General features: G+C 35.0%; 1 protein-coding gene across 3 annotated transcripts in view; it reads right to left on the reverse strand.

Annotated features, from left to right (window-relative positions):
* Positions 1–14,387, reverse strand: part of wdr27 (WD repeat domain 27) — a 36,945-nt gene that overhangs the window by 16,112 nt on the left and 6,446 nt on the right. For 2 of the 3 annotated variants that reach the window (XM_008429887.1, XM_008429889.2), the window contains 9 exons: positions 13,915–13,988; positions 8,089–8,158; positions 7,852–7,920; positions 7,676–7,779; positions 6,805–6,894; positions 6,092–6,213; positions 4,359–4,492; positions 3,593–3,687; positions 2,395–2,516 (listed from right to left, as the gene is read on the reverse strand). In XM_008429887.1, coding sequence (XP_008428109.1) covers positions 2,395–2,516; positions 3,593–3,687; positions 4,359–4,492; positions 6,092–6,213; positions 6,805–6,894; positions 7,676–7,779; positions 7,852–7,920; positions 8,089–8,158; positions 13,915–13,988 — 880 coding nt within the window. The remainder of the gene's footprint in view (positions 1–2,394; positions 2,517–3,592; positions 3,688–4,358; positions 4,493–6,091; positions 6,214–6,804; positions 6,895–7,675; positions 7,780–7,851; positions 7,921–8,088; positions 8,159–13,914; positions 13,989–14,387) is intronic. The other variant, XM_008429888.1, reaches the window with a different exon arrangement.

Below are 14,387 nucleotides of genomic sequence, written 5' to 3' on the forward strand. Positions count from 1 at the left end.
ATATAGAATTTTATTACAGCTTATCTGTCTCATATTACAGAGTCATAACATAGTGATGGTTTTAACAAACATGCAAAACAATATATATTTCTGTAAAAGTTGCCTTCTGCATCTGTAAACCTATAAGATTTATAAAAGTATCCCTTGGAATTTAACAAATTTTTTTATGTTCCAACTACAGTCAAATGTGTTTTATTGGGATTTTACTTGATAGACCATTCAAACAATTCTGAAATGGATGGTTACAGATAGTTTCTTCAGATTTGTAGCCAATAAAAATCTGACTATTACAACAAAACCTAAATGAAATTCAGAACAACCAAGAGTCACCTAATAAGTAAATAGAGTACAACAGGTGAATCAGCAGGACGAGAAGGTTTACGATCAAAGTAAAATCAAATGAAATTTCTTCATTGTCAAGCACAATGTACAATGAAATAACATGGCCCTTCTCCTGGTTCAACAGACACCCATTTAAAAGAACTCAAGTACTCAGAAAAACTAACTCAAACTGTATTCCTCAAGGGCCAGAGTCCTGAAACTTTTAGATGTGTCCCTTGTCCTATACACTTGAATTAAATGACTCCACTACATTACTAGCATACAGTCAGCTCTACAGACCTCTGCTAATGAACTAATATTGGAGCCAGGTGTGCTAAAGCTAAGAGACAACTAAACGCATCAGGACCTCGAAGAATAGAGTTTGAGACTACTGATGTATAACAACTTCTATAGGTTGACTTTGAAATAAAATATAATTCCGTTAACAACTAATTTGCACTTACACAATCACATATAAAACAGCCGCATGCAGTTAATTTCCCAGTCATAATGTTGTACAGCCCAAGTGTCAAGTCCTGAAATGCATTTAGATACAAACAATTCTTAAATCTATTGGTGCACATATCGATGGATCTGTGATATTTCCCAAGAAGCAACAGTAAGAACCGCTTCTGGAAGAACAGAAAGGCACTAAACATACAAAGAGACAATATAATTATTTCAATTAAAGCCTATCATGTTTGAAAAGCCCAGTCAAAATCTAGTCTTAAATCCAATTAAAAATCTGGTGCAAGAGTTCCAGAAAAAGATGGTTCTATAACGTATTAAGTCTGCATGCTACACTGTTTGGAATTTTATTTGTAAGCACTAAAATGTATACAGATACAGGGGAAAGCAAATGGATATGCGCAAAATCTGCTTGTCAAACTAAGACCACATAAGTCTTAGACAGACAGGAAGGAGTAAGGACATATAATGGAACAGCCTTGTGAAACGGCTTTTCTCTAGCCTGACTGTCCTCCTGCTGTCACAGATGAAAGTAGTAATCCTGATACAGCCGTAACTTACATTCAAGGTGAATTATACTGATGAATTTGCATCATGTCATGGAAACTTTTGGTTAACCACAGCATTTTTTAATGATGACCTTTGGTTTTCATACCACAAACTAACACTTTTATTTCCTCAAAGACAATCTGTACCTTACGTAACACACATAAAAAAGTAGTCCTTGATGTCTTATGTAACCCAGTGACATCTGCCAAATAACCGACCCTTCAGGAGTAAGATGGAAGATAGGGCTCACACTGCTCATAGATGCCAAATCAAGCAAATTCTTCGCTCTGTGGGTTTGGTCCACAAGTGATTTAGTCTGTGGGTAAAGTGATGAAATGTCTAAGTCTCAATCCATTCGCAAAGAATTTAGGTTTTCTATAAGATTTAATAAAACTATAAATTTGAAACCCCCTACAAAGTACATGTGACAGAAAATATCAAAAAAGCTTACAACACGGATGGGTGTCTTTATATATATGTTAACTAAAATGTAATTAACAAAAAAAATTATATTGTATTAGTGCTATTACAAAAATGGCCAAAAAAAGTGTTGGACAACAATCAGCATGTCAAACTATAGTTAATGTGGCATTTATCCTGTCAAAGTCAACAACCCCCAAAAAATGTGTTTGAAAGAAAAAATAAGATACTATAGGTATAATCTAGTTGCAAAAGTGTGTGCAGCTTTAAACTAATACTTAGTTCTTTAATTAAGTTTCAGCATCAGTCTTCTTTGGTAGTGGTCTATCTGTCTCACTGAGCTTGACAATATTTGCTCACTGAAGCTTGCACAGGATCTCCAGATGTATCAGGTTGTGACACCAGGTTGATTATTCTACAAATTTACCAACAAATTTAGTTCTGGACATTTGTTAGGTCATTTAAAAATGTGTTTTCCTCTTCTTTAGATGAGTTGGATTTGTGCTTTGACTTAACATTTCCATTTCCTACTAGAACAGCTGGACAAGAGAACTTTTTTCATACATCTTGTACATAGAATATTTTCAGAGCTAGTATAAATTATTTAATTATTCTGTCACATTTAAAATGCTTCACCTTGTTCTGTGTGATGCAGTGGATAGCTCTGCTGTGGGCGTCATGCAGCACAGAACCAACTGCACCTTTGTTCATGTCCAGAACTTGAATGGACCGATCTGAACAACTCACCAGAACAATGTCTGAATAAAAAAAGCTGTTAAGAAAAAATGTGGTCAAATGAAAATAAATATTTGTGGTACTGCTATATAATTATAGAATAAAAATTTTAATCAGAGATGCACCAATTGATCAACCATTTGCAGGTCAAATACGATAAAATCCTTTTTTTTCCCTATGTTATAAATGCATCTAAAATAATAACTTCCACCATTATCATTCTATAAACCAATAAACCAAGAAAATGATTTGATTTAATGCTATGAAGGGTCTTATCGTTGGATCTCCAGTTTTATTTGTACACTGAAAATATATTTTGAAGATGTTTTACTTAAAAGTTGCTGTTCTGCATTTATTTTCCTAGGGCTTTTATTTTACCACTTTTAAAACATTAACATACTGACAAAAAGAAAAACATGACACAAAACAATTTCACTAAATGACTTTTTAGGTTGTATGTGTTTCACACATGTGTAGTAAAGGAATATCCATCCATCTATACATTTATTGTCTGTCCTCGTTTATCCTTGCAGGGTCACCATGGTGCCTATTTCCAGCAGCCATTAACAAGAGGCGGCATACACCCTGGCACCCTGGATAAGACTCTAGTCTAGTCCATGGCAGCGAGTAATTGAACAATTTTGTTTTGTCATTTCACAGCATGTTGTTTTAATTGTGTGAAAAACGTGGAAAAAACCCTGCAAATTTGTTAAGAAAAAACATATTTTGATGCTATCACCATGCATGCATTTTTATTTGGAGTTCATTTGAGAAAGCACTGTGATATAAAATTGCTTCTGACAGAAACAAACCCATTCCAACTCAAATTCTGTGGAGTGAGTTACTGGAGTCAGTAAATGTGCTGTAAAGACTAACAGCGGACTGGAACGCAGACATTCCTGAAAAAAATCTAAAGACACCTAAATGCTAAAATCTGCAGTGGAAGCCCTTCAGCTATGTGCAAAGTCTTTATGAGATTGTTGTGGTTTACATGGACCAGATTCTCTGAGAAAAGCGTGTAGACTCACTCGGCCAGCACCAACGTGATATTACCTTTCCACTTCCTGACGCCAGAGCTATAAAACCCCAAAAAGGATACATGAGAGGAAATCGTTGACTGCAGAAAGGGCTGTGATGTCCGAGGCTGATGGCGTTATGCAACTTGCCAGTTTGATGATGCTCCGGTGCTTATATCTAAGAAAAGAAAATAGCTAAGATATTATTGAGAAAATAATATAATTTTTAGTCAAGTTGATGAAAAATAAATAAATAAAAATAATTAATATCAGGACCTTATTCTTAAAGGTCCTAGTCATATACAGTCATAGGATATAATTTACTTATTATTTTATGCTGTCCACTATTCTGTTGTATGTGCTTCCAGACATGTCCTGACAGCTTGCAGTGAGCACCTGAATAGTTTTGTCTTAATGAGTGTCAGCACAGCAGTGTCTGCGGTAGAACTAAAAATGCCAAGCTTCTCCTGCAATAAAGCCTGGTTCCTAAAGAGGTTGTAAATACCTTTAAATCTGCCATCTTCTGTCTACCAGAATATTTGCCTTTATTTGTTTACAATACTGTTTTTAAGTACAGTTACATTACTAAGGCAATTACCTATTAATGAAGTAAAAATAATGCGATACATGGTTTTCAGTTTTTCTTTACCAATAAAAATCTAGGAAGTGGTATATGCATTGAGCAACTTAATAATAATAATAATAATAATAATAATAATAATAATAATAATAATAATAATAATAATAATAATAATAATAATAATAATATTAATAATAATAATAATAATCCAATTGAAAACTTTTACAAGTCACCATATGTGTTTGCACAGTGTAAAACATAGTAATTACCTTTTTACATCATCGCGGGTGAGGTCCACATTATACAGGTACAAGTATAGAGAAGGTCCAGATGTTAGGACTAGAAATTTGTCAAGATAATAAAACTGAGCACCTCTAATGGGTTTGGAGAACATAGTGTCACCCTAATGGAAAGATAAATAAAGATGCAAGACAGATAAATATCACACCAATATCTTCACTTGGATATTAAATAGTAATCAAATAAAAAAAGCCCTAAAAAAACTTTTCTTTTTTTCTTAAATGGTAGATATTTCAGGGTAAGTGTTGGTTTTTACAGTTTCTGTTATTCTATTTGTATTGCTTGTTTTTATTTCTGGTTACGGTGTACAGAAATTTGGTCAACTTTGCTGTTTTTAAAGAACTTTATAAATAAAGCCGGAATAAAATGGAATCTTTTATTCAGAAAATTAAACCAAAAATTAAAGAGAGAAAGTCTGACATCTACTGAATATAAAAGTAGAACTTAATTTTTCTTTTGTAGTCTTACCTAATCTTTTAATAAAATATATGTTCTTAAATTGAAACAAGCAAAACTTTTAAATGTGATACAAATCAGGACATATGTTATGGGTATTATGACAATAGATTCTGATCAAACTGGCTTCAATATTATACTAATGGACCAAATAAAATGTATTGTCAGTTTGAATTCCTGACACAGTTTTAAACCCACCTTTCAGGTCTTGGTTTTTTCAGAAACAAGAAGGTGGAAGTCCACTTTCCCTCCACTTACACACTTCAGATCAATACATAAATGATATTTAAATATGACATATAATGTTTCTCCAATAAAGAATTTTCCTAAAAATATGGGTATAAACCACAATAAGACATCTTCATCAGGGACTCTTTTTTTTTCTTTCAGTGCTAATTTTCACTGTCATTTACAGTGTGCTGTAACTAATTTGACACATTTTTAAAGCCTAGCAGCTAACAGTACAACGCATTACACATTGTAGTCAATTCAGTATTTATTTTTTTTGTTAAACTACAAAAATGTAGATCTGTCTCACATCAGCATTGTTCTTTCCCCTGTGAAAAGACTTCCATTTGTTCCCAAGATGTCTTATAAAAACACAAAAACATTCACATGGCTTGTCAGTGTTTCTCAATTCCGGTCCTCAAGTACACCTGCCCCGCATATTTTCGGTGTGTTTCTGTTCCAGAACACCTGATACAAATGATTGCATAATCTCATCTCCTTGCCATTACGTTCTGAAGAAGCTTGTTAATTAACCGCTTATTCAAGTCAGGTGTGCGGGAGAAGGGAAAAGCCAAAAACATGTGGAGCAGTCATCCAGAACTGAGAAACCCTGGCACAGGGTACTTAACATCAGACATGGGAGAACCTCTGAGAGAGCAAAGTCCTTCCTAATTTTACTTAAAAATACAAATAGAATTTGGTTTCATCTAAATCATCAACCCCTGGCTGTATGTTCAGTTTCATGTCAAAAATTGAATGTCTGCCCCGATGAAACTGGTGGATTTTTTTATCCACCAGGTTTTATTGACTAAAATAATTTTGCATTGATTTTACTGTGTGACAGTGACGTGTCACATCACATGTTTTACATACCTTTGTTTTAATTACAAAAACAACTAACAAAAAAAAGATTATGCGATGTTTCAATTAAAGGGCTCAAGTACATAGAGAAGCTTAAGATTCTGAAAGTTTGTAAGTGATGTGTATTAAATACATGCTTGTTTGTTCGTTTTTTTACCAAGATAATGGCAGGCTCTGAGTAGGATTTGGCCCAAATCCGTAATGATAGATCTTCTGCTGCACTCAGCCACCATTGTCTGCAGAGGCTCCAGCTCACACTGGTCACTGGCTTGTCATGACCTACATTCAAAAACCCAGGTCTCAAATCTACCTGGTAAATCAGTGTAAAGTCACAACATTTACTTTTATGGAACTGTTCAGGCAGAGACAGGCTGAAGAGAGGAGGTTCATGCTGACCTACATGTCACCTCGACTTCTGTCCTTTATCTCTGCTGCCTTCTTGTGGACATTTTCCTTCAAAATTGGAGCTTACTAAATAAATTGGATGGTGAATGTTTTGTCTAATTGTCAGTCATTAGGTAGCTGCAAAACCACCAAATGTGAAGTAAAGTAACAAATTTTAATTACATGTAACATCTTCAGAGCTATATTTGTTCAGCAAGGAAGCATACTTTTTTATTTAAGGATAAAGCAGGTCTTTTTGCATTGGTTAATGATCAGATACATTTAATTTAATCAATAACTATTTATAGTGCTAATTGCTTAATAGATAACAGCAATAACTTTATTTCAAAGTAATGTAATCTATTGCTGTTATCAATGGTAACAGTTAAAAATGGCACACAAATCCACTCCCAGAAAGAAAACATTACAGTGAGTGTGAAGTTTAAAAACAGCAAAGAGAATAACCATTCTTGGATCATGTCTCACCTATGTAGGCAGTTGGACCACCAGTAAGGCAGGAGTTGTACAATAATACCGAGCGGTCGCCAAGACCACACAGGATTTTTTTTCCATCACCTGAGAAATACAACGAACCACAGATTTATTTTATAGGTATTTTTGGATCAGTTATTTTCAAACTAAGAGTTCTGTCTGGAAAAAGTCTCATTATTTTAAATCATAGCTTTGTTGTTGTCATAGTGGAGCTTTATTAGATACTATATTTCATAAATGATTGGCTCATGTGTTTGCACCCTTTCAGTGGAGAATGGACAAAGAAAAGCCCAGTTTACTTCTTAAGATGTAGAATCTACTTAATCCAAATAAAAAATCAGCAATAAAGTTTAAATTTTAAACTTTATTGCTGATAAAGTTTAGCAGTAAACTTTATCAGTTGTATTCCGAACAATTTTATAGGTATTGTCCCGGAAAGGTAAATCAAACTGTACACTACAATGGTCAAACTTTAACCACCTCATGCCTGCTACATTACTTCCCAGGAACCATCAAAGAAGCTTCTGATTTTAAGTAAATACTCATTTAAAAATCTTTGTGAAGCAAGCGTTAGCTAATGAAAGTATAGTTTTAAATTTTAATAAAAAAAGTCAGTATAAGATAATCCCCATTTTTGCATTCTGTAGTAGGTAGACTTTAGTTTTAGAAAATACAATAGAGCTAACTATCCTTTTTTCACAATACAGGTAAAATAAATGAGAATACCTGAAAAATACACCTAAATATTCAAATAAAAAACAAAAAACCAGACCCCAGAAAAAAAAAAAAAAGATCATTAAATGTTCATTTTGTCTTTTGGCACAAGTAAATGGCTCGTCAAAATTAGCTGTCATCAGTAACTCACCTGAATACTGAAGGCATGAGACTTGTTTGTTGGCAATTTTAAGAGCAGTACGTGGTTCAGTTGGTGCTGCACTGTTCTCTGGGTAGTTTCTATGGAGTAAGCCCCTAAGTGACAAAAACATGTTTTTTGTAGTTTATGTGACACATACACATATGCACAGTAAATACACTGCTTACAAATGTTTTATTGACTTTTTAGGTGATGTTCTCTTCTGAGCATTGGTTTGTGCTGAAAACATAGTCATTCTGAAACAGAAATAAAGAGAAATATAATCAATCAAGCAATGACTCTAATCACAACACTATTTGTTTCATCACAATATATTTCAGCTGTAATTTTTAACAGGTGTCTTAGACCATCAATGGTGTATAAAACATATGTCTCAGACAGTGCACGGAGATACTTTATCATACCTTGGGGTGGTGTTGTATCCAGATGACTTCACTTTTGAGTGAAAAACTAGCGGCTTTTCCTTTATTCCTCCTTTGAAAAAAAAAAACATCTCAGATGAGATACAGACTGACAAACAGGGCTAGTTATTGTACATTTTATAATTTACAAGTTTGTCACAGAAAACATGAAGTTACGTAAACAGAATAAAGACATAATCTTATTGAACAAACAAGAAAATAAAGAATAATTGTATTTTATTTATGGGTTAAATTCATTGTAATTTGAATGTTTAAAATAACATCCTAGCAAAACATTCAAAAGAGGAGTCAAAAGACCAAAGAGAGTGAAAAACTTAAAATCAACATACTGGTAGATTCGATGGGCAGTGGATATACTCTGTTTACAGATAAGGGTGAGAGATTGGCTACAAAAACATATTCATAAACTATTCTTTCCAAGCATTGACTGCAGGAACCACCATGAGATTTTGGTTTTTGCATGTTACAGCCAAAAGTCATTCCTCTTAATTTGTCTGTGTTTCAGAGTTCCAGCTAATTGGTGCTGATAGGAACTGATGGAGTTTAAGATTCATAATTTCCTGGAACCCTTTTCTCTCTCACACTCACTCTCTTTCTGCTCTCCTAGTTCCTTCTTCATGAACCAGCTATGATTATTTTTTTTTTTTTTTTGCTAAATAAGTCAAATTTTAATTAAGATTATCTTTGGCTGATAAAAAAAAGTGATGTGCTGAGACAATTAAGCATAAAGGGAAAACAAAAAAGAAGAACTTGACAAGGTTAAAATACATATTCAGTGAATTTTGTTTTTATTGTTAAAATTGTTTTATCCAGTATTAATTTTTGGCAAAGAGCAAAAACTTTCAAAAAGAAATAAGGTAGTATTTTTTTTCACTTGTTAGAATCCGGAATGCCAATATCTGATAGGCTGTGCCTACTGAAATGAATTGAACCTAAATACTTTTTTTTCAAAGATACATTTGAAAAGAAAATCTCTGCACTGCAGTTCTGTAGTATAATGACAAAATATGGTTACAGGCATTTCTTTACGATCACAGGATTAGGTGAATTTGTGAAAAAAAAACAGGCAGAACATTTCTTCCTTAAGTTGTTATTCTACAGCAGGTTTCTTGGATTATACAAGAAAGAGGTGAGTCAGAAGCACTGGATGATCTCACAATGCTCCAAGCATTAGGAGAACAGCCACAACCTGCGGGATGTTTTATGCTCCTCATTGTTCCTTGTCAATGCCTTTATTATATTAGAATGAGCTCACTTTTTCCACAGCTGTTAAAATATGTGAGGATTACTAAAAACCTTTCTTCTTGCAAAATGCATGCAACAAAGACAAGTTTTCTAAACAAAGACAGTCAATTAAATTGAAACCATCACACTTAAAACAGTAAGAACAAATATGAATAAGTATTTTCTATAATATCAGCACATAATCCACTTTTACATGAAGATTATTCACCTCATTAGGGATGCAGGGCATCACATTAACAGGTACTCATCTTACATTTTGAATTTAAACTTCAATTTAGCCTGTTTTGGTATGTCATGCTTCTAAAAAATTGTTTTGATGTCTATGTCCATTGTTGTTTCTACATAATCTTGATTGATTTTTACTTCAGTTATATCAACTTTCATTTGAAAAAGCCTCTATAGCATTTTTGTGAATAAAATAAATTTTAATTTATTAACCAGGCTTTTAAATGGTATCACCATTAAAAGTTTAAGACTCAAAGATCATCTTAACAAGGCTCCTCTTACAAGGTTCCAATTCTCTCTACTCTAATGTGTTTCAAAGAAGCTTGTGATCCAAAACCGATCCTGTGAGGAAAAAAGTAATCTTTTCAGAGTAAAGATTGCCTGGCAATGCAACTCCTTGGAATCATTGAACAACTCCACTGACCCCCTACTGATATAAAATGGCCATTTAGCTTTGTTAGGCAATAAAATTCACATAATTTAAGCTGACATCTCATTAGAAGCTATTTAAAGCATTGTGAGAGTCTCAGACAAATTTCCAAGTGGTTACATCTAAAAGTAAGTACAGCAGATTGTGATGTAACCTCATCATGGCTTTCATTATGTCGTATCTAGAGAAAAAAAAAACCAATAACCATTAGTAGAGCTAAAGCAGTAACACCGAAAACAGCAAGTTTACTCTGTTTAAGGATTATATTGTTAAATAGGCTACAATCTTTTATAGTTTATCCAAAAATATAATGTTTAAAAATGTTTAAAAGATCATTTAAAGGCTGGAAAAATAAAAATCTGAAACTAACCTTTTCATGACGGGTTCTGTATGAACATGTACATTAGGGCTGTAGTGATACAATAATCTCATGATACGATACACAATATTCTGCTCACGATATGATATATATTGCGATATTCAGCAAACGATACAATTCAATACACTTTTGCGATTTTCTGAAAGATTTKAGAGGGACAGAGTGATTTTGGTGAYATTTTGTGACTGTTATAGAGTTGGATTAAATTAATTTAACTGAAAACTGATTAAAAGCACCAACTACACAATACCTGGCTCTGGTTGGACATGGACACAGACTTAAAGTTAACAGCTGGACAAAATGAATCAAGGAAGTGGTGAGAAAACATGTTTCTTTTAATTGAAATGGTACAAACTGTAGCTTATATGCATTTGTAAAGTAAATAAAGTGCACCAAGTACCCTGCTCTGAATAGTTTGATACCTTTTTAACCTTGACACTTAACATCTGAAGGAATCACTCTAAGCCTGATGACCTAATCACTCTCCCGGCAGTGGAAAGGCGGAGCTTAGGCGAGATTCTCAACATGCCAAAAGCCAGCCTATTTATAGGCGGACCAACAGCGCCACAAATTAACGTAATTAAATGACCAAAAAGAAATAATCCAAACTCCAAAATATATTAACAAAAGGTCATTCAACTAAAGTCTATAAGAAAACAAAAAAAAGAAAGAGAAAAATCATAATGTGCCCGAAGCACATAACACTTGCGGATGAATATTGATTTTTTTCTAGGAAAGAAAATATCGATGTATATCACAAAATCGATATTATTACACAGCCCTAATGTACATGCACATTGTAATCACGATAATAAAGCTTTTTATCTATCAGTCTGCCTGTCCTGTCTCAAAGTAGTTAGAAGAGACTGTTAAATGTATGAGAGGTTTTCAATGTTAATACATGTACAAGTCCAATGATAGATAAGAAGCAAAAGGAATCACGATGTAATGTACTTTGTAAAACTTTGCTCAGCAATATTATCATAAAATACACAAACTTTTCTGGTGATAATGTTATAAAATGTGGAAAAAGAGCAGTTGTAGTATGCTGAACTTGATTTGGAAAACTTCTGGTTGTATTTTACAATTTATGCTGTGAAAATGTGCAATTTTTAAAGTTTTACAACATGTTACAAATTGGACCTTTAGCCTACTGTCCTCAGTGAACACTTAATACTGTACATCAAAAAAAAAGTAATGACAAATCATTAACATTGTCCTAAAATGTCGCCCGTCCTGGTGTTTCGTAGTACAGGTCCTTCTCAAAAAATTTGTATATTGTGATAAAGTTCATTATTTTCCATAATGTAATGATAAAAATTAAACTGTCATATATTTTAGATTCATTGCACACCAACTGAAATATTTCAGGTCTTTTATTGTTTTAATACTGATGATTTTGGCATACAGCTCATTAAAACTCAAAATCCCTGTCTCAAAAGATTTGCATATTTCATCCGACCAATAAAAGAAAAGTGTTTTAATTCCAAAAAAGTCAACCTTTAAATAATTATGTTCAGTTATGCACTCAATACTTGGTCAGGAATCCTTTTGCAGCCTTCAATACGGCCTGGCATGGAGGCACTCAGCCTGTGGCACTGCTGAGGTGTTATGGAGGCCCAGGATGCTTCGATAGCAGCCTTAAGCTCATCCAGAGTGTTTGGTCTTGCGTCTCTCAACTTTCTCTTCACAATATCCCACAGATTCTCTATGGGKTTCAGGTCAGGAGAGTTGGCAGGCCAATTGAGCACAGTAATACCATGGTCAGTAAACCTTTTACCAGTGGTTTTGGCACTGTGAGCAGGTGCCAGGTTGTGCTGAAAAATTAAATCTTCATAAAGTTTTTCAGCAGATGGAAGCATGAAGTGCTCCAAAACCTCCTGATAGCTGCTGCATTGACCCTGCCCTTGATAAAACACAGTGGACTAACACCAGCAGCTGACACGGCTCCTCAGACCATCACTGACTGTGGGTACTTGACACTGGACTTCTGGCATTTTGGCATTTCCTTCTCCTCAGACTTCCTCCAGACTCTGGCACCTTGATTTCCGAATGACATGCAAAATTTGCTTTCATCCAAAAAAATTACTTTGGACCACTGAGCAACAGTCCAGTGCTGTTTCTCTGTAGCCCAGGTCAGGCGTTTCTGCCGCTGTTTCTGGTTCAACAGTGACTTCACCTGGGGAATGAGGGACATGTAGCCCATTTCCTGCACACACCTGTGCACGGTGGCTCTGGATGTTTCTACTCCAGACTCAGTCCACTGCTTCTGCAGGTCCCCCAAGGTCTGGAATCGGCCCTTCTCCACTATCTTCCTCAGGGTCCAGTCACCTCTTCTCGTTGTGCAGCGTTTTCTGTCACACTTTTTCCTTCCCACAGACTTCCCACTGAGGTGCCTTGATACAGCACTCTGGGGACAGCCTATTTATTCATACATTTCTTTCTGTGTCTCACCCTCTTGCTTGAGGGTGTCAATGATGACCTTCTGGACAGCAGTCAGGTCAGCAGTCTTACCCATGATTACGGTTTTGAGTAATGAACCAGGCTGGGAGTTTTTAAAAGCCTCAGGAATCTTTTGCAAGTGTTTAGAGTTACTTTGTTGATTCAGATGATTAGGTTAACTGCTCGTTCAGAGAACCTTTTCATGATATGCTAATTTATTGAGACAGGGATTTTGGGTTTTCATGAGCTGTATGCCAAAATCATCAGTATTAAAACAATAAAAGACCTGAAATATTTCAGTTGGTGTGCAATGAATCTAAAATATATGACAGTTTAATTTTTATCATTACATTATGGAAAATAATGAACTTTATCACAATATGCTAATTTTTTGAGAAGGACCTGTATGAAATGAGATATAGCCCCTAAATCTGCACTAACAGCTCTTTTGAAAGAGCTCCTTCAGATCTGTGCCAGACATACGATGAAGGAACCTTTTCTTTTCCAGGAGTCTCAGGGGTTTATGGTGTAATTTGTCTGCAATCTTGCAAATACCTTTAAGAATATGGAGATGCATGGGGAAGAATGGCAGCCTGTAAACTTTTGTAGGCTGTTTTTTTTTTTTTTTTGGCTCTGATGTTGTAGTCACACAGCACTTCTCAATTATACATAAAATCCCCTACATAGTCTTACATTGGCAAATCACTCCACTCCAGCTGTGGAGAATCCAGCCTGGCTTTCTCAGCATAAACTCTCTGAAGAACATATAAGCTTCAGCACAAGCAGACACATAAGCTTCAATGTCCCAGTCAGATGACATACATAAAAATACAACAAAAACAGGAATGGTACAATGAAACTTAGAACTGAACTGAAGGGAACGCAATGAGGAAGGCCGTATTGACACAAGAAGCAGAACCACATTTATCCATTATATATATGTGTAGATAATGGAAATGTTTTCAGAAGCTCTTGGATTAGCCAATCAGAACTAAGTATGAAAGCTATTTCAGAGAAACTTAAAAAAAAACAAAAAATACTAAGAGAAAGAGAAACGAGTGTTCAAACATTAAAACCTACAACAAACCTTTCCTTTTCGGATGGCTGGGTTCCTTCCTCTTTAACTCTGCATTTAGAGGAGATTCCAGCAGTGGAGGAGAACTGGAAACAAGGGAGGAGGGGAGACAGGGGGACGGAGTTACTGGAAACAGTGGAGTACAGCATTTTTCCATCATTATGGATTATTAGTCGCTCTAATTTACAGTGCCGTGATATTGCTGACTCATAAGAAAACAGATGGCTGCAATGGTTAGATATAATTGGGTACGTTCATATGGAAATGCCAGGGTGAGAGGAACCTTTAGAAAGGAGGTGAACCAATAAATGGGGCTTTTTCTTGTGTCATGGAGTACTGCTGCTTAGGTCAGACAATCCTAGAACATACTGTAGTGATGCCAAACATGGAAGAATGAACATTTCACACACATTTAACTGTCTCCTCTATAGCAGGCAGCCAGGCAGGCAGGCAGGCAGGCAGGCAGGCAGGCAGGCAGGCAGGCA

The sequence above is a fragment of the Poecilia reticulata genome, linkage group LG15 (assembly GCF_000633615.1).
Source record: "Poecilia reticulata strain Guanapo linkage group LG15, Guppy_female_1.0+MT, whole genome shotgun sequence".
Lineage (NCBI taxonomy): Eukaryota > Metazoa > Chordata > Actinopteri > Cyprinodontiformes > Poeciliidae > Poecilia > Poecilia reticulata.